Raw genomic sequence first — 22,582 nt, 5'->3', positions numbered from 1 at the left:
CACAGCAGCGAGAGGGAAGGCACAAGTGAAACCAAACAAACTTGCCAAGACCAATACACAAGCCCTCCCAGCCGCGTCGCGGAAATTCAGGGTCCAACAGGACGTAAGATTATCTAGGTGAGGGCTGTCCCCCCCAAAACTGCTCTCACTGCTTCTTCACCAAAGCTCCTCTGCTGTCCTCTCTCTCTCACATACAATCTTGCTCTCACACAACCACTCACACTGCAAAAAGGTACGTGTTGCCCCACGGGCTTATGGTCCTATCCAAATAAATGTCCGCGCTTCGCGTCAACCAACATTGATGTATTTCAACAACGCGCGTTTTATTTCTTTCTGCACATATTACAATTGTTCTTGTTGGATGATGATTTTCCCAAGTCGCGTCTTTCGTCGTATTTTGGTCCGTCGACAGCAATTCCATTTTTACTAATGACTATCGCATCAATATAGTAAACACTTAAGCGAAACACACATCTCTCCATCTCACGACAACACCACCAACAGAACAGTAAGTAAATTGACGCGTCATTGGTCGAGTTGCACGTCAAACTAATTTTTGTTTCCACAGTTCAAAATGCCAAAGGACGTGACCAAGACTCGCAAGACCAAGGCCAGCAAGGCTGACGGTGGAAAGAAGAAGAAGGGTTCGTCTTCTCTCTTGCTTCGACTATTGCATTTTCCATTGACTGATCTCGCGAAAGACCCCAACGCACCCAAGCGCGGTCTCTCTGCTTACATGTTCTTCGCCAACGACCGTCGCGAGAAGGTTCGCGAGGACAACCCTGGCATCAAGTTCGGTACGTCTACTCTAATCCTCCAAACCGCATCGCTGCACGTGGTACTGACAGCCCACCAAGGCGACGTCGGCAAGATGCTCGGTGAGCAATGGAAGGCTCTGACCGACAAGGAGAAGACTCCTTACGAAGCCAAGGCCGCAGCTGACAAGAAGCGTTACGAAGAGGAGAAGGCTGCCTATACTGCTGTAAGCTCCAACTGTCCCTCCCCGTCGTCAATTGACTCTTTTATTCAGCAACAGCTCTAACTAACTCAAGTAATTCAGGGTGGCGACGATGAGGATGAAGAGGAAGATTAAATGACTTCTTTTTCTTTTTTCTTTTCACTGGATTGGGAGGAAGGGGGCAACAGGGGGGATATGGAGTTTTATTTTCATTTTCAAGGATTAGGCATTGTATACCGAAGAGAACAATATTTTCCTATTCCCTCTGTAATACAACAGTTAAAGCCATGAATCCTAGCATGACGGTCTTCAACCAAGGATATTCTGATAGCAAAATGGTGATGTAACCGACAAAAGGCACATAACCGACGACAGAGCCGACGACATCGGTGTGACGTGTCAAGAAAGATTGACCACGGGCGTAGAGCTCTGTGTCATCTGCAGCGTTGTTGTCTCCCTTGGTCAACAGCTGCAGGGTTCTGTAGTTTGGTGTCAGCGTGAGTGTACATATATGTACGGTATAGAAGAGCAAGAAGAAGGCGCGCGTCATGCTGCTGGAAAAGGAAAAACATACTCTCCACCGAATCTGCGAACGACTCTATGCACGATCGGGATATCCTTGCCTCGGACATTGTAAACGACGACCTCGCCGACCTGTGTGTTCATCCCTCTATTCCAGAGAAACAAGAGATCTCCTCGTTGAAAGGCAGGCTCCATGGATCCCGAGAGCACGACGACGATGGGCGACGACGAATCTGTGACGATGGACAGCCCTTTCCATAGCATGAAAGCTGTGCTCAACACCAGGGCGAAGTTGAGCACTTGAGTCGCTAGTTGACGGGGTTGGAGTCCGGAAAACATTCTTGTGCTTGTTGTTGACTTGTATATTTGGCGTTGCGCAGAGATGGAGATTCGAAATCGAAGGCACTTGTTCTTGTTCTCCTATTCTGTCTACCTAGACATCCGGATCGGTTGATTTCAGACCACAGGCGAAAGACAGGCGGAAGTCGAGGAGTAATCTGGTGGCAGGGTCGGAATGCTTGGACAGCGCAATTCTTATGAGGATTATCTCAAAGGTCGCCCTACCGTATACCTCGAAGCTCCGACGAATGTATCTGGACACTTAACCAACATTCGGGCATCGCTCCAACTTCGGCCGTCGGCGGTCGGCGGTCGATCGTTAGAAAGCCAAACCACCGATTGCACACTATACTATTCTACAAAACTTCACTGCTTCACCATATGCACCGTGCATACAATGTCAAATAATTGGCATATACAAAGAGGTGAATTGGTATATTGGTGCAACAGAGGAGGTACGTCAATTCGTGAATATTATAATTATCTAACTAATAGGCAACTTTGGAAGTGCCATCGTCGGAGGGAAGGCCCTTGAGAAAGCTTAGTCAAAAGGGTCAAATAAAGGCTATAGCAGCTTGACGAACCTCTTCGTCGCCGGGCTCCTGATATGATCCCTCAGGCTCTGCACCTCTTGTCCGGCTGTCAATGATGTTGTCGCTGTCAATGGCATCGGCCTCGTCCGCGGCTGATGTTATCAGTCAACTGTAAAAGGAACATCGAAGATTGTCACAGAACAACTCATACCTAATGTCTCATCAGAGTCGGCAGTGGTGGCATCAATGGGGTCATCGAGAGGCTTGTCGTCTGCCTGGACAGGGATGGCAGACTGTCCGGTGCGTGACTTGTAGTCGGCGGAGGGGTTGTCTGTGCTAGACACCTGCTCACCACCGGCGGCGAAATCGTTCTCGGCCTCATAGGCAGCGTCGGCAGAAGTGGTTCCGTATGTGTTAGACATTTTGATCAATTGGTTTGTGACTTGAGTATCGGATAAGATGCAACGCAGAAAGGGAAGAGGACTCGGAGCCCTATTTGTATTGCTCCATCGTCACCAACACAATCGTCACCATCGCCATCATCATCATCATCATCATCATCATCATCATCATCACCAACAACAACAACAGCAAAAACAAAACCAAATCACGTCAGCTACACGTCTCTACCGCGTCTGCTCTTGACATCAATGAAGTGTCCGAAATGGGATGGTCGTGTTTCATCAAATCTCACTTCCATCTGCAAGGTACAAGATCTGGAGATTCCGTCATGCCCGATAGAGTAAGGCGGGATCGGTTGTAAAGTCTATATCGGGAAGTGTAAGCGTCATACACATATTTGATTGTCGTTGTCGTGGTGAAGCGAAAGAGCGAACGTCATTTTCATTTGAACATGTAGGTAATTAATCTACCTGTTGTGCTAAGTGCCTGTAGCCAAAGCTACCCGTGGACAGACAAAGGGTATCGTGCGTGGAAATCAAGCCTTCTTTCTGTGCTTCTTGGGCTTCTGCTCTGTGTTGGCAGCAGCAGCAGAAGCAGCAGCCTTCTTAGGCCTTCCCCTAGTCTTTTTGGGGACTGGCTCTTCTTCATCGCCCTCGTCCACCTCCTCGGCAGCCTCCTCTTCCTTCTCGACCTCTGGGGTGGGCTCTTTCTTGACGCGACCACGTTTCTTTGGTGGTGGAGCAGGTTTCTCTTCCTCCTCCTCGTCCGGTGTAGCCGCTTTCTTTGGTCTGCCTCTGGTCTTTTTGGGCGCAGGCTCATCGTCTTCGACGACTTCTTTCTTAGCACGACCACGCTTCTTTGGTGGAGCAGGTTCATCCTCGTCGTCCTCGACAGTTTCCTTCTTCGCGCGGCCGCGCTTCTTTGGTGCTGGTGCTTCGTCATCGTCACCCTGGGGCTAAAGTCAGTAAGGCGTGAGGGCAGATCGGTAGGAGTGAATACCTCTTCGGCGGCCTTGTCCTTCTCCATCTTCTTGCGCTGAGCAGCAGTCAGGTGTTTACTAGACGATCCTGGGACGTTGCATTCTGCATCCTGCAGCAATTTAGCAGAAAGTACAAGTAATGGAAGAGAAATACATACACCCTTCCAGTCTTCGAGATCCACATGACCCTGTTCAAGAGCGCGCATGAGTTTCTCCTGAATGTCTTCGGGCAGATCCTCGTATCCGTCTATCATGTCGGGATCCATGCCGCTTTCTTCCTTCATGTTTGCAATGACTTTGGGAGTGACGCATCCCCTACCAATATTGTTAGTAAATTGTAAGAATAAATAGAAGGAATCTCGTCCGGAGAAACATACCAATGCTTCCATTGCCAACTCTGATGGTCCTGGATGGTGACGAAGACACCATGACGAAGTTCTCCTTTGGAGATCTTGATGTTTGCCTTCTTGCAGTCTGTCGCCTTGCAACCTGCCCGGTTGTTTGGACTGATTTCTGTTGCACGGTCAGCTTTTGCGCATTTTGACATTTGTGTATAGAACTCTACCCAGTCTGTAAGGCATTTTGGACACGTAAAGACGGGGTGTTCCAAGATCGCCTTGAGATGGATTATCAACACAAGGTATGGTGATATCTTTACCTCGACTTGAGGTACCTTCCTCATCACAAGAAGCTGCTGTTCTGCAGGCAGACGCGCCTGTCATGACGTAACGCGTGTAAATGGCCGGCGAGCGACTTCCCTTTTCCCTTTCCGGTCGGTCGGAGAATGAATTTTGTCTTGGCGCTCATTCCCGAATGTGAAAGTCGAAACATCATCGAAGGCGAAAAAGCATGTAGACGTGTGATGAACAAAAAAACATGCTACTCGGCAACCAATGCAAAGAAGTTATTTTCAGCTAGCAGGCTTTCATAGACGATTTTCCACGTCTGCTGCTTGTCTGAGAAAACCCAGATTATTACCACGACCGAAGAAGCGACAGGACGCCGATGCGTGGATCTCTCTGCTAGATGCAAAACAACAATCGCCATTGGATGTTGCCACGTTGCTCAAGAAGGCACAGAGGGGCTATGGACTAGATCTCTTGACATATCTAGGTGTCGAGAAGAAAAGATGGGACGACGTCAAGTGGTTGATGAATCATCTGGTAGAGGAGATTTGGAAGGGCCATAGAGAGGAAAAATACAGCCAAGCAGCACCATGGAACGGAAGGAGGTCCTTGAAAGAAATCACTCAAGACGTTCATGGCATTATCCTCGATCCACCGGAAGAATCAATTCCAACAGACTTGGGTCAATCCACAAAACGAGATCCCAGCACTTCCTTGTCCCATGAGACACTTGGAACGATATGGATATCTCTGGGCCAGATGATCATTGAGGATGCTGAAACCAAGGATCACATCACTCCTGAGATATTGGAGATGATTGCGCTGTTGCACCACAACGATATCATGCCAAGTTCGATCTATGCTTATCACCCTTCCATACGGCAGTCGCCCACTCTGCATTTGTTGTCATCACACATCTTGACTTCATTGTCGGATGCAGCGTGGCGGGCAAAAAACGAAAAGTCGATCTTCAAAGTCAACGTTCCGACGATAAGTCACGAAGTCTGGCTCGAGCTTGTTTTGTGGTCTTGTCTTCATGGCGGATGGATAGAGGAAGGAGCCATCCTTCTCGACAAGATCGTCAACACCAAGACTTGGTCAACTTTGTCTTGGAAAGATGCGACAAACATCAAAAAGACTCTTTCAGCAGAAGTCGTCGAGGCACTCATCGATGCTTTGCTCGATCAGATACAAGTAAGAAAGATACCTGCATCACGAGTCTTCCAGCTCATCAAGAGGTTCACCGTCTCTTCGGACGCTGTCGTTATGAGGTTTTTCCCCGTGGCAGACAACAATCTCGCCAAGAAGATCGTTTTGATCCTTTCTTCTGAATTCGGCGAAGGACAAGGAACAGCTCTCGGCATCGGATTGATGCATCGCATACTAAAGGCCTACATCGATCAAGGAAACGTGGCAGGAGCACTGACGACGTTCGAGGACTTGCAGCGAATGTCGGATCGCAACAAGTTACGATCAATCGAAGCGTTTGCGGAGAAAGAGGACCACGACGAAATCGAATATCCCGGGTTTTATCCTCAATTGCCTGTCACAATACTGGCACCGTTACTCGACCTCGTTGTCGAAGCAAAGTGTTTCGATTTCGGCAAATGGTTATTGCAATCGCAGGACATTGACGGACCGACGATAACGAAAGAAATGTGGAGAGATGCCATCATGGGACCTGCATTGATTCGATTTGCCTCTGCGGTCGATGATGCCGACATGCTTGTCGAGTTGATAGACACCAAGAACCTCGCGATTTCTCCATTGATTGAAACACAAGTCCATCTCAAGAAATGGAGCGTCGTCGACACTTTGCTTGACATGGCCGATTCACCGATTCAGGGCAGAAGCATTGCAACGATCGCACGCTCATGGTTGCAAGAAACAGACCCGTCCGATGGACCGTCACGTACCGAGGCGGTGGAGAGGCTGTTACGAATATTGTCTGACAGCAAGAAGAAGGACAAGATACAATCGACATTGCTTGTTTTGGCATGCATAGATTCGAAATGGGAAAGGACTTGTCTTTCTTTCCTCGACACACCAAGACAAAGGTATACAATGACGATCCAATCATTCAACATCATCCTTGATGGGGTTGTCGATGTGTACGGGACCGAGAGAGCGAAGAAGTTCCTCGGGAGATTCTGGAAACAGGACAGATCTCTAGGGATCAGTGTAGGAAGGACGCGCCTTTTCGGTTCATCGTTTACACCGAACATCAACACGATCAACATTATACTGCGAAAGGCGCCAAAGGAAGAAAAGACTTGGGCGAAGAAATGTATGTTGACGTTGGGACTCTCAGAGGAAGAAGCAATGCAGGAGGTAGGAAGGGTGCTGAGACAGGCGGACTAGAGGGCAACCCTGTCCATTTCTGCGCGTTCATGATCAACCCATTTGTACAGTTATGACGAATAATTCGAGATTTTTGCATCGACTCTACTGCTTAACCAGACCAATGTATATATGCCGTGTGCCTAAGGCGCTGATTCAAGTTTTCGTGCAAACGCATTGGTGTTTTCATATTTTCTCAAGTACATGATTGAAGGGAGTAACTAACACGCATACGGGAAGGGACACTGCGGCTTTGCTGATATGATGGATGCAGAACAGTCCAAGAAGCCTCCTCCCATTCGTGAATCACAACTAGCTCCAGGATGACCACCAGGATATGTTAGAGATGATGCATTCCATCATACAACCCAATCATAGTCCACAGTAATTGATGTCATGGTCCATTGTGGTATAACACCATCAAGCAACGCCAAGAAGCAACAGCTGTACTCATTGACGACGAAGCAAAAGCACAGACCAGCGACGGCTAAAGCCGAAAGAGGCAGAAGAAGCAGAGACAGACGGAGAGCGACAGCGACATAGAGGAATCAGGTATACAGACAAGACGCAGAGAGCGAGATGGATGCGTAGTCAAGTCGATTCAAGTCAGGTCACAACACCATCTCTACTCACTCACCCCCTTCCACCCTTCCATCTTCGTCTCTCCACATCTGCGCATGTCAAAGATTCAAATGGACTTGTTCGTCTAGATGAGCTTTACCTCCAAAAACACAACATCATCATCAACACCATCATCACCACGACCACCATCCTCGTCGACAACCGCGTCGATCGTCAAGTCGCAGCTCTTGATCCTACTCACTCAGCTCGGGCGATCGAAAGAGAGCAACAAGTGTATTGAGAAGATCCAACAGGTAACGAAAGCTATGTTTTTCCATTTGCGGCACATGAAGACACTGACAGGCAAGAACAACAGCTGGTAGATGAACACGGAATGGAAGTATCATCAATCTATTTCAGGCGCCTATTACAGAGCAATGCCGCGTACATATTTTCTTCGTCTTCCAAACAGGATGGGAGTTATTCGTTACTGGTCAATGAGATGACCAAACTGACCAAATCCCCACAACAAGCATTCAAGATCTCCGATGCCCTCGACACGACAGAGGCAGATGTGTTTCGCGACTTCGACTTGTCTACGTTTATGGATCATTTCAGACTAGATCCTGTCGCGAAGATTGTCTTGTCATTGGCATGCAGGACCGTGTCCAAGCAAGACATCCGCATGAAAGGTAATTGTTCTTTTTCTTTTTCTTCTCCTTTTCCTTTTTTTCTTCCTTTATTCTTGTCAAAAGCCAGAGGGGAACTGACGCGACCAAGCCGACGCCATCTTGACGTCAAACTTCAACAACTTCCTCGAAGTGCTCGCGAACCCAACCGCAGAAGAGCTTTCACCCACCTTGGTCGCCTTCATCCTGGTCAGACTGATCCAAGACCCGCCTCGACAGTGGAACGACGAGAAGCAGCAGCATCTTTTCTTCACCATCGAGTCGCGATACAATAAACTACGGACGCCCATTCCCACAGAAGTCGGAGCGGCGGTCGCCCTGATCGAGGTCTTGCAGTCGAACAACGGCCTGGTCAAGCTGCTACAACGTCCCGCATCCACAAGAGACGTCGACTCGTGCAAGACGCTCCTGAACAGCATAGAGACAGTCACGCCGCAACAACTGGCTGGCGCTTTACTGTTCCTGGTTTCATCCCAGGGGCCCGAACAACACAAGCCTGCCGTCTTCGTCGAGGCGATCAGACAAAAGCAAAAAGTCAACTGGCAAGACGTCGTCAAGTCGTTTGATCGACCCGGATTGAGGATAACAAAGGACTCTTTCCTGCTGTTGTTTCACGCCCTGCTGCCCATAGCAAAAGACACGGAATCATTCGACATCCAAGCGCTGTGGGGGAACGACTGGGAATACACCGATACACAGCTCTCCTTCGTCGTCGCCTTCTTGTCCTGTACTCCGACCGAGCTTGACGCCACGCAGATCCCGAGGCTACGCACCGCTTTCACACAAGAAGAGTTTGTCGATGCCAGCGAGCAGGTCAAGGAGTATGCTTCGAAAGCCATCAGTCATCCCATGACCTCCCTCGATGCCACCAAGGCGCTCTTCATGAACATCTTCAATTCGCAAGAGGCCTACAACCACGCGCAGTCTCTCGGAATCCCAGAAACAGTCATCAACGCGAACACCGATATCTTTGTTGTTGCAGCTTCCGCCGTGGAGAAGCCATGGGCTCCGTTACAAGACATGGCGCTGAACCAGCTGTTTCGCCCATTCTTTCACAAGACACTGCCCCATTTCTCCTTCGTATTGCATGCGCTGTGGAAACATGATCGTGTCTGGTTGGCAGCGAGACTTGTGCAGGCCTACGAGACCGATTCGACTCTCCTGCCGCTGATCTTCAGTCATGCTCAAGAACACGGTTGGCTTGACACGCTGATCATGATCCCAAATCAATTCGGTCTTGATTTGGCAGCACACGCCCATGGCCAAGGCGTCATCGACATGGAGGATTGGGCGCAAAAGCATCTGCAACAAGCCCCACAACAGGTCGCAGCGGCAATTGCCAATTTCCTGAGGTACAAGGCCGAAGACGAAGCCCTGGTGCAGAGAGATCAGCCTGCCACCACCATGCCGCTGAAAGTCAAGACGGTCTTTTCCTTGCTCGAAGTCATCCGCATGGGTGAGTTGGACGATGACAATCAGGGAGCCATTCAACGCATCTGCCTACAGGTCTACCCGCGACTTGTGAATTACGGCAACAAATTCGATGCCATCATCGACAAGAACAGCGAAAACGGCAATGCTCTACCGGAGGAAGCAGACGTCAAAATGCAAGAACAATACAAAATGATGTACAGCAACGATGTCGACCCGCGGGGAATGATTGAAAGGTTACAGCAACTCAAGGAATCAGATGACCCCGTGGACCAAGATCTCTTCGCTTGTATGATCCATGGCCTGTTCGATGAATACAACTGTTTCGGCGAATATCCTCTCGAAGCACTCGCGACCACGGCGGTCCTGTTTGGAGGCATCATTGCATTCGGCGTCTTGTCGTCAAGAATCACTCTTGGCGTTGCCCTGTTCATGGTACTCGACGCAGTCGCCGAATACGGAGTCGACGATTCCATGTACAAATTCGGTCTCCAGGCCCTTTTGCATTTCATGGACCGCCTCGAGGAGTGGCCGACTTTCTGCAACCGACTCGTCATGATCCCTCAGCTGAGAGGAACAGATGTCTACAACCGAGCCGAAGAGATCCTCAAGAAGCAGCCTCGATCATTTGTTGATGTCGAAGAGGAAGATCTGACAGCCACAACACTATATCCCCCCTTCTCCTCCATTCATGTCGATCAACCTCTGAGACTTGAGCTGTACGAGCAGCCCGACGAAGAGACTTCTGAGAAAGTCACTTTCGTCCTTAACAACGTCTCAAAGAGAAACATCAAGGAGAAATTCAAGGACCTCAAAGAAGCACTGGAAGAGCGCCATCATCAATGGTTCGCTTCTTACCTCGTCGAAGATCTTGTCAAATCACAACCGAACTTCCAAGGATTGTACTTGCAGGTCCTCAACATGTTTGATGAGAAGTGGCTATGGGCCGAGGTGTTGAGAGAGACTTACCATAGTTTGGCGAGACTCTTGAACTCGGACACCACCTTGACAAATTCGACAGACAGAACATACCTGAAAAACCTGGCGGCATGGTTGGGTTTATTGACATTGGCTAGGAATCGACCCATCCTCCATCGCAATCTGTCCTTCAAAGACTTCCTGATCGAAGCCCACCAGACACGGAGACTTGTGGTTGCCATTCCTTTTACTTGCAAGGTCTTGGCTCAAGCGAAGGATTCGCAAGTCTTCAAGCCCCCGCAACCATGGTTGATGGAGCTGATTGGCCTGTTGATGGAACTCTATCATTTCGCAGAATTGAAGTTGAACCTCAAATTCGAAATCGAAGTGATGCTGAAAGAATTGAATCTGGACGTCAAGACCACGGAAGCCCTCAACATCTTTAGGACCCTTGATCTTCACCGAGAGGAGGAAATCTTGCAACAACAATACGCAGCAGATGGTCTTGAAGGATTTGGTGACATGCATTTGATTTCGTTATCCAAGCGTGCTCCGAACGAGCGATTCTCCTCGCAGGATGTCCTCAAGTCTCTGCCTGATCTCGCCGAAGTTTTGCACTATCCACCATCGTCTGGCACAGTCAGTCAACAGCAACTCAAGACCATTTTCCTGGATGCAGCACAAAGAGCAATTACAGAAATCATTGCTCCTGTTGTCGAGAGATCCGTCACTATTGCAGCAATATCGACAACACAGCTTATAGAAAAGGACTTTGCCATGGAGCCGAACCCTGAGATACTACAGAAATCGGCACACAACGTTGTCAAGGCTTTGTCAGGCAGTCTTGCATTGGTGACATGCAAAGAACCTCTGAGAATGAGCATCTCAAACAACATCAGGATCATTGCAGCTCAGACTCTGCACGAACCTCTGCCCGAAGGCTCAATTCTCATGTTTGTCAATGACAATCTGGATACTGTTTGCAAACTCGTCGAAGACGCAGCGGAATCACAATCAAAAGCGGAGATCGACGCACAAATCGAAGAAGCAATAACGAAGAGGAGGAACCTCGTCTCTACCGAACAGTTCAATTATCCACCGGTCAGCCGCTGGGCGTTCTTCATCCCGGAACCATATCGCCAAGAACCCGGAGGACTAAACCCTTCACAACTTGCCATCTACGAAGATTTTGGAAGGCAACGTGGAATTTCCTCTACACAGCACTCAAGCAATGCATCACAATCACAAGATGTCATTGCCGATTCTTTCCTGCCTTCATTACCAACCCCAGCAGAAGCACCAGCAATGCCGAGATCGCGATACCTGGAGTCTCATAACATTGCCGATCGCGTTATCGATATGCTTTCGGACTTGCAAAGAGCATCCCGTGAGGCACCAGAAGAACACATTCAAGAACTCGGCCCGAATGCGCCGGTCCGCGAAATCTTCGAGCAAGTCGTCCGGATCGTGGAAGCTCATCCTCAGAAGGATGCTTTGGCCATACATGCCGGTCAACGCGCGACTGTCCTGATCTACACCGACACAAAAACAAGACTAGAGATCGAAGTCCTTGTTCAGTTCCTCAACCAACTTTGTATCATTTCGGTGTCAACAGCAAGACAGCTGATCATGTATCTCATGACTTTGGACGACGACCGAGCCTTCTCGCCCGCAGTTGTTGTTAGCTTGCTCAAGGCAGGACTGATCGATCTCCACCATGTCGACAACCAGACTGCGAGAGCCATCTTGCAACACAGGTCCATCGCGATTGAGTTCCTGGGGGCGTTGTTCGACGAGCTTCTGCTTAACGAACACCCAGGAGCACTCCGTGCAGATCTTGTTTTGTCCATCGGAGCTCTTGACCAATACATCAAGGAAAACCCAGAGGATGAGATCGCAACAACAACCAAAGCCAAGCTCGAGCCAACAGAAATCAAAAGCAAGAACGAGGATCAGCTCGAATACCTGTTCGAAGAATGGGTTCGACTCCAGAGACCCGATGCGCCAGAGAGATATCTCGCAGCATTTGTCTGGCAATTACACAAGCAAAAGATCATCGATGATCTCGAATCCCTGTCCGCGTTCCTGAGGGTCAGCATCGAAATGTCGGTCGCAGCATACGAAGAACAAGAATCTTTCTTCTGGTCTGTGGACGGGGCATATGTTCAAGTCGACGCGTTGGCGAGACTCGTTGTCAGTCTTGTCGCATATCACGAAGACAACCAGGCCAAATACTTCGAACAATTGTTGGCTTTGATTGTTCTTGTGCTCAATGATCACCACCACAGGCGTTCTGAGAGGTTCAGCGCAAGAATGTATTTCCGACTGTTCAGCAGCATCCTATGCGAGCTTCACGCGTACAGATCGCATTTCGAAGTCGATCTGACGAAGTCATTCGGAAAGATGATGTTATACCTCAATCCAAGAGTACTTCCCGGATTCTCATTCTCATGGTTGAGTCTGATCAGTCATAGAATGTTCTTGTCTCTACTCAAGGACAGAGAGGTGTGTTCTTGTTTTTATAACTCGCGACAATGCAAAATGCTAACAGGAACGCAGTCATGGGATACATTCACGCGATTGTTGACATCGCTCTTCGCATACCTCGGCGACTTGATCAACTCGGGACACATCGAGACAAGCGCACCGATGCAAGATTTCTACCGTGGATCGATCCGAGTGATTTTGATGCTGACACACGACTTCCCGGAATACTTTGTCGAGAACCACATGTTGCTCTGCTCGAACGTGCCAGAGAACCTCTTGCAGATGTTCAATCTGCTGAGCAGTGCATATCCAGGAAGCTATCAAGACCTACCGGATCCTTTCGTCGCGGGACTCAAGATCAACCGACTCGAACAAGTCAGACAGGCACCTGTCATTCATCAAGACATTCAGAAGATCTTTGACGATGCAAAAATAAACCCAGACAAAGACGACATGGCAATGGCATTGGCGGACAAGAACAGTCTCCTGATCAATGCCTATGTCGTCAAGTGCGCCATTGACGGCAACAAGAAGATCAAGACGACGGTGGAAAACTCAAGCCCGTCGCTTCGATACTTCATCATAGGGGCAATGGCCAACCAACTCCGCCACCCCAATTCTCACACGCTATTCTACATCACAACGGTGATGAATTTATTCAAGACGACAAACGACAAGATTCAACAACAGATTGCTCGTGTCCTAGTTGAACGTTTAATGACAGCGAGACCACACCCGTGGGGATTGATTGTTACGATGATGGAACTAATCAAAAATAATGAAGAAACCAACATTTTGGAACTGGAATGGATGAAAGCGAGTCCCGAGATCGAGAGGATGTTTTACTCCATCGCGGCTCAAGGAAATGACGAGACAAAATAGGGCAACCGGATAGATTATTAGCTGTACTATAAGCCTTTAGCTACCTTATATCATTGTACTTGTGGGTCAAGGTACTGTACCTGATATACCTTGTGTCTCACCGCGAGTTGACTGTGTGGGAATAACAACCCCGAGTTAGTTACCTTGTATGGTGTACCTTCCAGGTTCCTTGACTGTGCTCGTACCTGCCCTGAATCAACATTGCCAAGTCATGACGTTTGTACCCCACGTTTCCATTTGGGCAGTCGCACGATTGCGGCGCAGCATGGATAGATATGGCGAGATTCTCTACCCCGTGTCTTTTCCCACCCCCTCCTTTTCCCCTTCCTTCACAAACAACACGCGACGGACAGATCGTAAGATAGATATAACATGAGTTCAAGCAAAGAGACCGAGGGTGCTGCTGTGCCCGCAAGTAGCAAAGGATCATGGGCCTCCTTTCTGAAGGTAGACACCATCTGTCCCTGCCTTTTCTTTCCTATCATCAAAATAATCCCTTACTGATAACAAACAAAAGTCCATGGCTTCATTCAATGGCGATCTGTCTTCCATGACTGCGCCGGCTTTCATTCTGTCGACGACGTCTTTGACCGAATTCAGTGCATATTGGGCCGAGATGCCTTCATTGCTCGTGGCACCTGCCGACGAGAAGGACAAGCAAAGGAGAGCCATGCTGGTGCTGAAGTGGTTCCTGTCAACGTTGAAGCAGCAATACGCGACACGAAACGAAAAGCTAGGCTCGGAGAAGAAGCCGCTGAATCCGTTCCTGGGCGAGCTCTTCCTGGGCAAATGGGTTGATCACACGGGAGAGACCCAGCTCGTGTCGGAGCAAGTCAGCCATCATCCTCCGGTCACAGCCTATTCCATCTGGAACAAATCCAAGGGCGTGAGACTCCAGGGCTACAATGCGCAAAAGGCAAGCTTCGGTCGCACCATCAATGTCAAGCAGATCGGACATGCGATTCTTCACATTGACGAGTTCGACGAGGATTATCTCATCACGCTGCCCTCGCTGCACATCGAGGGTCTGATCACGGGAAGTCCCTATGTGGAGCTCAACAAATCAACCTACATCATCTCGAGCACTGGGTACACGTCAAGGGTCGATTATTCAGGAAAGGGCTGGTTGAGCGGAAAGAAGAACTCGTTCACTGCCACCATGTTCCCCAACGGCAAGGAAAAGGACGTCATCTACACTGTCGAAGGACAGTGGAGCGAGAAATTCGAGATCAAGGACGCCCACAAGAGACTGGTTGAGTCTTACAATGCGAAAGCTCAACCAAAGACACCTTTACAGGTCGCGCCCATCGACGAACAGCATCCGCTCGAATCGCGACGGGCATGGAAGAAGGTGGCCGACGCCATCCAACGTGGAGACATGGATGCGACGACCGCCGAGAAGTCGCTGATCGAAAACCAACAGCGATCAATGAGAAAAGAAGAGAAGGAGTCGAGTCGCGAGTGGGAGAGAGCGTACTTCACAAAACAAGACAGACATGAACTTTTCGAGCAACTGTCAAGACATATCCCAGGCGGTGAGATTGATTCCGACCGCACAAACGGCATCTGGTTCTTCGACGCGAACAAGGCTGCGAAGCATTATGATTACTAGAAAGAGAATACATCATCTGACGGTTTACCGAGTCCAACAAGTGTTTTTTTGCAGGCAGTAACCATAGCTGGAGGACCACAAATGAAAACTTTAGTATCAGCAAACAGCCTCGGAGAAATCATATCTTTCGTGACATGTCCTTTTTTGCCTTGCCACTTCTCGGGAGGCTGATCGAGCACGTAATAGACGTCGAGCAGCTGGTCGAGTTCCTGTCGCAAGAGGATCTCGTCTTCCGTGCGATTGGCGTAGATGAGAGAAACCTCGGTCTTGTCCGTCTCGTCCTCACGTATCGCGCGAATGACTTGATACATGGGCGTGATACCGGTCCCGCCCGCAATCATCAATATCTTGGACGCATGTCCCTTTCGATACTTCATCGCACCCTTGGGCCCACGAAACTCGACCAGATCACCGATGGAAAGGTTAGAGAGGTACTTGCCCGTCAGTAAACCATTGTCGTAGACACGAATGACGAGTTCGAGTCGACCTGTCCTGTTCGCCGTCGGCGTGTACGATCTCGAGACTGCTTTGCCGTCGATCTCAGCCCTGATCGAAACATGTTGGCCAACAGGCAGATGAAGAGAAGACGACTGCGTGGGCAACGCAAACACAAGACGCAAAGCCGTCTTGCTGAGCCGCGTCTTCTCGACCAGAGGCAAGCGCTCGTTGATCTCTCGTTTCTTGTTCACCGGCTGCATCTTCGACGGCAGGTGTGGCGGGTATCTCGTGAAGCCCGCCGTGATGCTCGCTGCGGCTTGCACTTTCGAAATGACATAGTATCCGAGCGCGCCCGACACGAGACTCGCGAGGGTGAAGCCCTGGGCGAAGGCGTGGTCGTTATTGACGATTCTGCGGAGGTTGATGTTATAGAAGAGATATCCCACTGCTCCGATGGCGAAGAGAGATGTGGCGTAGATTCCGACGCTCGATGTCGACGACTTTGTCGTTGCTTGAGGTACACTCCTTTTGACCACAGTCACGGTTTTGGGTCGAACGTATTCAGGCGTATCGACCGCTCCGATGAGGAACTTGCTCAGGATCTCGTGGGCATCATCTGAGTGTCCGACGTCTTCGAACGCAGCGGTCGAGTCTGTTCCCGCCACTTCTATGATCGCCTCTGCGCCGCCTGGATGGTCTTGGATGTAGTCTGTCACATCATACACTTTTTTGTGTGCCCTTGGTCAGCATTTGATGTGTTCGAGAAAGAGTAGACGAGTACTTACCTTTGCCGTGAATGATGATCCATGAGTCTTTTGCCTGATTATGCTCGGCCACTCCCTTTGCAGCATACTGCTTGAGATCCGCCATTTTACTTTCTTTCTCTGGTATTCTCGGTTGCACAGCGACGAGATGACAACGAGCCTCGAAGCGAGGTTTCTCTTATCTTTATTCAAACCAACAACAGGAGGACCTCGGCATCTTCGTTTCCATAGATTACAGTGGGTCTGGTGTATTGATCATCCAATCTACTCACAGATAGTAATATAAAAAACCACAAACCTCGGCTTGTTCTATAACACCAGAGGTGAAACCAACTCGACCGAAGAAGCACCATGAAATGGTCAATCCAATTACCTCGGTATCGATCAATGGTGAATTATAAGGTCGTCCATTTTTGTTGCTATTCTCCTTGATGTGTTTCTCAGGGTAATTGAAAAAGACAATGGCTGTCAAATCGTTTTATTTTCTCGGAGAGGACGTGTCTACTGCCGTGGACGTTGCGTTCAGTGAACAATCGACTCTTGATGATATCCGTCATGTAGTCGCCGGTCATTTGGCCATAGTCGTCCCTCAAGGTTAGTCTGCTGCATCTCACATACAAGAACTACGAAGGCTAATAGAGAGGGGAAAAAAGGAATCGATTTTCAAGACTCAGAGGGCAGTGAGTTGACAGAACCAAGAAAAGTACTTGGCTGTCAAGGAGCGATTGCCATCACAATCGACAAAAAGCCAGTCAGAGAAGTGCCTGGTCCCAAAGGGTTTCCCTATGTTGGGTCATACTATGAGATCTACCCAGACCATCTCGGTAATCATCAGAGGTTATTCGACATGTACGGACCCATGTTCAAGACGACGAACATGGGCAGTACTATCTACCAGACGAATGATCCTGATATTGCTTCCATTGTGTTTTCCGAGACCGACTTCTTCACAAAGGAAATCACTCCGGACCATCCGTTGTATGGAATCAAAGCACAAGAAGCAGGCGTCTTTCTTGGAGATACCGATGACAAGAACTGGAAGATAGCACATAAATTCTTACCACCGGCATTTGGTCCCAAAGCTGTAAGTGTTTTCTCTTTTCTTCTTTCGAAGTGATAAAACCTGACAGTACCAAAAGGTCCGGCACTATGCACCTACCATGCAGCGTTCAATCGAGAAAGCCTTCGACGTATTCGATGAACTAGACAGACGCAACGAAGCATGGAATGTATACCATTACATGCTGAAGCTAGGGTCAGAAGCAGTTGGCAAACTGGTTCTAGGAATGGACTTTGACCATTTTTTCTCGGTTGACGCACCGATGTCCAAAATGGTCATGTTGATAGTGCATTCGCTGGAACTGAACAAGAAAATTACATCGCGCGGGTCGTGGTATGCTTCTCTGCCCTTTGGTGATCCGAAGAGACTGAAGCAGGTTCACGGGGAGATGGACAAGATGCTCGAAGAAACAATAGCGGAGGTTGTTGGAAGTGGCGTTGAGGATCTTGAACTGCAAGAAGCAGCACTGAAGGCATCTTGTGTAGTCGGTGAGTCTTTATCTCTTCGCTTTGGTTTTGATGAAAGAAAAACTGACAGCGACAAAGACTATGCAATGCGAGCAGTTGACAGTCAAGGAAACAAATTACCTCGCGAGAACCTAAAAGCGGCCATTGTCGTTGCGACAGGAGCTGGGTTCACCACCACTTCGTCGCTCCTGTCGTGGTTGATTTACGGTCTTGTTACTTATCCTGGAATGCAGGATCGCCTGCTACAAGAATTGATCGACAACGATATCGACGAGCACACCCAGATGACCGCCGATCTAATTAGTCAGTTGCCCTTTCTCGAAAAATACGTCAAGGAGATGCAGCGGCGACACAACCCCTCATTCCAACCGGCGAGGACCGCTAGAGTCGATCTCGTTCTTCCAGGAGGCTACAAGATCCCCAAAGGCGCGATTGTCATACCCGCGGTTCATCACATCTCGACGAACCCGAAATTGTGGGAGAACCCGACGCGATTCGATCCCGACAGGTGGGACACCGACGCCGTTAAACAACGACACAAGGCTGCGTACCTACCCTTCGCCACGGGACCGAGAGGATGTATTGGATTCAACTTTGCTTTGCTCGAGACGAAGATATTTTTACCCAAGCTCGTTTATCGGTATAACTTCGTCAAGGAGGACCACGAGGCCGTCCAGTATGACCCGATGTTTCAGCTAATCAGACCTGTCAACTTGTATGTTAGGGCTCAGAAAAGAGACACATGGCCGGCAAAGTCTATATAGAAACTAAATACGAGACATGACGAAGCCGTCGCGCAACGGCCTGAACCTTGTTCCGAGACGTAACCGTGATCGTTGAGAAGCCGTTTGGTGCTTGTCACTACCTGCCGTGCTGGACGGCAGGTACTGTACAAAGCTTGTCGCGACTGTACGTGATGAATCTGCTGAGGAAGGCGAATGAGCCGTGGTTGAGGTAGAACTTCTTTACTTCATATTTGTTATACATGTTCGTACAAATGTTTGATATATTTTATGTATGCAAGAAACCGAAGGAAAATCAAACGCCTGTAATGAAATAATAGTTCTATATTAGAAGAAAAACCCGCTCAAATTGCAGAAAATAAGGAAAATAAATGGTGTTTTTTTTTGGTCTCGTTTTCAGTTGTCACCCTCAATGGCCTCATCAGTAATAATGAAACTGATGACGAAGATGAAAATGGCATAAGCACACAGGAACACAATTTCGAGTTCGTGCCAGAAATGGTTCTTGCCCCATCTCTGCTTCTTCCAGTACTCCTTGGGGTGCGCGACGCCGGTCTTGGGGTCGCGATCGAGTAATTCTTCACGATCGGGCATGGAAGGCGGGAACATTGCATATCTGATAGGAATGCAGAATGCAGTGAGAGCGATAAGCCAGAGCATAGGAGGGAAACCGGCGTGGGTGACCAGCGCAAGCAGGATAGAGTTGGCGGTGTGGTTGTCGTGAATGTTGTGGTAAAGGGAAAGAGCGACGGCTGCTAGGACAAAAAGAATGTAGAGAAGATGGAGGTATGCGTCGCAATCCCAGAGGATGACCTTAAGACGTCTCCACATAGGGGCACGGTTTGCGCGATCGCGCTCGTTGAGGGCGTCCTTGATAGATCCGGAAGTGGTGAAGGCCATGGGCTTTCCTCCGAGCCACTTGGGCAGCAAGAAGGACTGGAGAACGGTGCGGGCGTGGTAAGGAGCCATCCAAAGCATAGATCCGCCATCACGCATAGCAAGACGGTATCCGGAAGGCAAGAAGTTGACATACTCCTGAAGACGTAGCAGAGCAAAGGAAATAAAGGCAAGACGAATTTGCCATCTGAGATCGCCGACCGTGGCGTAAGCGACGAGAGTTCCTCCAGAGATCAGGACGATGGGAATTGTCAGGACGGAGATGAGGAGGAAAATCTTGAAGAAGGCGTCGATGGTGAAGACGAAACCAGAGAGACGTTGGTAGAAAGTCATTTTCTTGACGAGATCACCGTAGAGACAGAAACGTTGCTTGAGGGCTGACTGAAGCGTACCGAGAGTCCATCGAGTTCTCTGCTTCAAGTGGCCAGTGTAAGTGTCGGGAACGGTACCGTATTGAAGACCCTCGTGGACGTAGGCGGTTCGCCATCCTCTACCGAGAAGCTTGGAAGAAGTGAAAGTGTCCTCAGCAAGAGTTCCGACGGGCCAGCCACCAATGTCATCGAGAGCGGCACGACGAATGATATAGCCGGATCCAGTGCACCAAGCGACACCGCAAGAATCTTTGATAGGTTCCATGACGTGGACGAAGGGATCAAGAGACTGAACAAGCATGTCGTTGTCGGGGACGTTGTAAAAGAGCTGAGGAGGACAAGCGAGAGCCATAAGAGGATCGCGGAGGAGATGAGGGATGATAGCACGGAGCCAGTCTCTTTCGGGAATCATGTCTGCGTCAAGAGCAGCAATGAATTCACCAGCACCGCCGGGAAGTTTGGTGACGAAATCAGTACCGCCGATAAGGTTTCCAGCTTTGGCGTGGTGAGGCTGGCCCTTTACCTTGACACGAGCAAAGTAGTAAGCGTTAGGGTACTGGTAGCTGAGTTCCTCCATGGCCTTCTTGAGTTCGGGGTCTGCACCGTCGTCGAGAACGATGACACGGAAGCGGTCGGTAGGGTAGTCGTTGTCGCATGCAGCACGGGCGGTGTCAATAACAACATCAACATCTTCTTTGCAGCAGGTGATGAAAGCGTCGATGGTGGGGGCAGCTTGACCTTCAAGACGAAGTTGTGGTCGCTTGCGGCCTCTGAAACCGAGGAGAGAGTAAACTTGGTGGAAGAAAGTAGGAACTTTTGTCACAGTCAGTATCCGGAAAAAAGAAAAGTTAAGAAGTACAACATACTGGTAACGAGAAATTCAGCAACAATGAAAACCCAGGCCATGGGGAAAACCTTTCCGTAGGCACGTTGAGCTTCGACGGTGTAGTAGATACGGAAAGCATAGTAAGTGTAGTATCCGCCAAGAGCAGCAAAAGTAAAAAGAGGTGCAAGTCGGTGGAGCCTTCGTTTCCATGGGGAGAGCAGGGCGTTGTCGTCGTATTTCGCGAGTTCAGCGATAACATATTCTGTATCGTTGAATTTTTGACCGAACGAACTCGTAGACGAGAAGCGGTTGTCTTGCTTCATGTCAGGTGTCGAGCCGATGATGGTCGAGGACGAGTCCTCGAAATGTTTGTTGTCCTCATCTGAAACATCAGATTCGGGGATCATGTAGTCCATTTCTGAACCGAGATTCGTCTGGGATCCATTGTAGTAAAGAGAGTGGTTCTTGTCTAAGGTGGGTCGAAGACGTTGGAGACCAGAACTCGAACTTCCAGAATTTCGCACTAGTTGTGTTGTAGATGCAGCAGGGGAAGGATGATATTCAAATGAACCTCTCCTGCTTAAGGACGGTGTGCCGCCAAAGGGCGTACCAAGAGGTGAATGGGGTTGAACAGCATCATAATCGTAACCGCTTGAGTGAGGTCTTGCCATCTTGCCTCGGAATGGGTCTTGCCTCTGAGGACAAGGAAAAAAAGGAAGAAACGAGTGTGTTTTGGTCTTGTCGGGTGTTGCGGGTAAAGAGAGAAGAGGAAAGAAGAAGTGAAGAGAAATACATAACAAAGAAACAAGAGGGGGAAGCTCCACTTCTACTTTTACGTCGGTGTGAGGAAGTCTATCTTTGGCATACTACTTTGTCTTGTGCAGTAGTGTGAGAGTCCGTGTGTTGTTCGAGATTGAAATCGGATCCCGGACGTGACTCTGTCGGTTCGCGAATTGCCTTGATTCGTTTCCATGGCTGCGCACGGGCGATTGCAGGTGGCGATGAGGAAGAGAACAAGGATCAGATCATGTACGTGCCCCCGCGTCTCGACAGATACGACTCGTTTTGTTTTGCCGCCCCCTTTGGAATCAGGAACCAAAGAGGCTTGTCGCCTTTTTTTATCTGCTGCCGATCATGATAGACACGGTGCCTCTTTACAGATATAACCTTTTCGTATCTCTCTCGAATGTTTCTCTCGTCTCTACTCTACCAAATTGCCAAGACGGCAAAACATGGTGTTTCACTAGACCGAGAAGGGCATGGAGCAAAAGACGCGACGCATGCCCCGTTACCTGGACGTTGAGCAGGGAAAGACGTGTTCACAAAACGGACAGCAACAGGAAACGGGAACTGGCTACCTGCCCTGTCTCGCTGATAGCCATGTCGATAGCAACGACGATAGCAACTGAAGCTATCTGGGGGGGTCAGCAGGGTGGTAAGACGGAAAACATGGCTGGAGGATTGTGCCGCAATTTGCCGAGACATGTGTGATCAATTTCCTCATAAAAACACTACCAGAGCAAAAAGGTTGGGGTGGGTTGGAAAGGCAAATAAGCCCTGCGCCCCCCCTTTTGTTTCTTGGGCGCTGTTGGCTAGTTGCATAATCAGAGAAATACAAGCGACATTTCTCTTTTTCTTTCCATTTCAAACTTGTTTTCGTCACATCCTTGTTCGAGAATATCACCCACATTCTCTCCACTTTCGTTTTTGTTGTTTTCCCTATCCCGAGCACGTGCC

The 22,582-nt window shown here is 49.1% G+C and overlaps 8 protein-coding genes across 8 annotated transcripts; 4 read left to right on the top strand and 4 right to left on the bottom strand.

The window, feature by feature from the left end:
* Positions 1-574: 574 nt before the first annotated feature.
* On the top strand, positions 575-1,093 carry AAFC00_001597 (uncharacterized protein; the record flags this gene model as incomplete). Its single annotated transcript, XM_069340807.1, has 4 exons — positions 575-644; positions 702-797; positions 858-982; positions 1,061-1,093. 4 exons carry the CDS (start codon positions 575-577, stop codon positions 1,091-1,093), a joined length of 324 nt encoding a protein of 107 aa, XP_069204285.1.
* A 121-nt stretch (positions 1,094-1,214) lies between these two features.
* AAFC00_001596 (uncharacterized protein) lies at positions 1,215-1,819 on the bottom strand (the record flags this gene model as incomplete). Its single annotated transcript, XM_069340806.1, has 2 exons — positions 1,215-1,437; positions 1,533-1,819. The coding sequence occupies 2 exons, from the start codon at positions 1,817-1,819 to the stop codon at positions 1,215-1,217; spliced, it is 510 nt and encodes a 169-aa protein (XP_069204284.1).
* A 488-nt stretch (positions 1,820-2,307) lies between these two features.
* On the bottom strand, positions 2,308-2,774 carry AAFC00_001595 (uncharacterized protein; the record flags this gene model as incomplete). The annotated part of the gene is made up of 3 exons (XM_069340805.1): positions 2,308-2,349; positions 2,404-2,504; positions 2,564-2,774. The coding sequence occupies 3 exons, from the start codon at positions 2,772-2,774 to the stop codon at positions 2,308-2,310; spliced, it is 354 nt and encodes a 117-aa protein (XP_069204283.1).
* A 515-nt stretch (positions 2,775-3,289) lies between these two features.
* On the bottom strand, positions 3,290-4,314 carry AAFC00_001594 (uncharacterized protein; the record flags this gene model as incomplete). Its single annotated transcript, XM_069340804.1, has 5 exons — positions 3,290-3,703; positions 3,754-3,843; positions 3,892-4,048; positions 4,111-4,246; positions 4,299-4,314. The coding sequence occupies 5 exons, from the start codon at positions 4,312-4,314 to the stop codon at positions 3,290-3,292; spliced, it is 813 nt and encodes a 270-aa protein (XP_069204282.1).
* Positions 4,315-7,409: 3,095 nt separating this feature from the next.
* On the top strand, positions 7,410-13,667 carry AAFC00_001593 (uncharacterized protein; the record flags this gene model as incomplete). Its single annotated transcript, XM_069340803.1, has 4 exons — positions 7,410-7,574; positions 7,637-7,952; positions 8,041-12,803; positions 12,858-13,667. The coding sequence occupies 4 exons, from the start codon at positions 7,410-7,412 to the stop codon at positions 13,665-13,667; spliced, it is 6,054 nt and encodes a 2,017-aa protein (XP_069204281.1).
* Positions 13,668-14,039: 372 nt separating this feature from the next.
* On the top strand, positions 14,040-15,279 carry AAFC00_001592 (uncharacterized protein; the record flags this gene model as incomplete). The annotated part of the gene is made up of 2 exons (XM_069340802.1): positions 14,040-14,114; positions 14,185-15,279. 2 exons carry the CDS (start codon positions 14,040-14,042, stop codon positions 15,277-15,279), a joined length of 1,170 nt encoding a protein of 389 aa, XP_069204280.1.
* Positions 15,280-16,942: 1,663 nt separating this feature from the next.
* On the top strand, positions 16,943-18,772 carry AAFC00_001591 (uncharacterized protein; the record flags this gene model as incomplete). Its single annotated transcript, XM_069340801.1, has 4 exons — positions 16,943-17,075; positions 17,135-17,565; positions 17,621-18,029; positions 18,087-18,772. The coding sequence occupies 4 exons, from the start codon at positions 16,943-16,945 to the stop codon at positions 18,770-18,772; spliced, it is 1,659 nt and encodes a 552-aa protein (XP_069204279.1).
* Positions 18,773-19,147: 375 nt separating this feature from the next.
* Positions 19,148-21,516, bottom strand: AAFC00_001590 (uncharacterized protein; the record flags this gene model as incomplete). The annotated part of the gene is made up of 2 exons (XM_069340800.1): positions 19,148-20,832; positions 20,886-21,516. 2 exons carry the CDS (start codon positions 21,514-21,516, stop codon positions 19,148-19,150), a joined length of 2,316 nt encoding a protein of 771 aa, XP_069204278.1.
* Positions 21,517-22,582: the final 1,066 nt, after the last annotated feature.

Source organism: Neodothiora populina (assembly GCF_041146345.1).
Source record: "Neodothiora populina strain CPC 39397 chromosome Unknown canker_contig_12, whole genome shotgun sequence".
In the NCBI taxonomy this organism is placed as follows: Eukaryota; Fungi; Ascomycota; class Dothideomycetes; order Dothideales; family Dothioraceae; genus Neodothiora; species Neodothiora populina.
The sequence above is the reverse complement of the archived record's forward strand: the minus strand, read 5'-3'. Positions and strand labels throughout refer to the sequence as shown.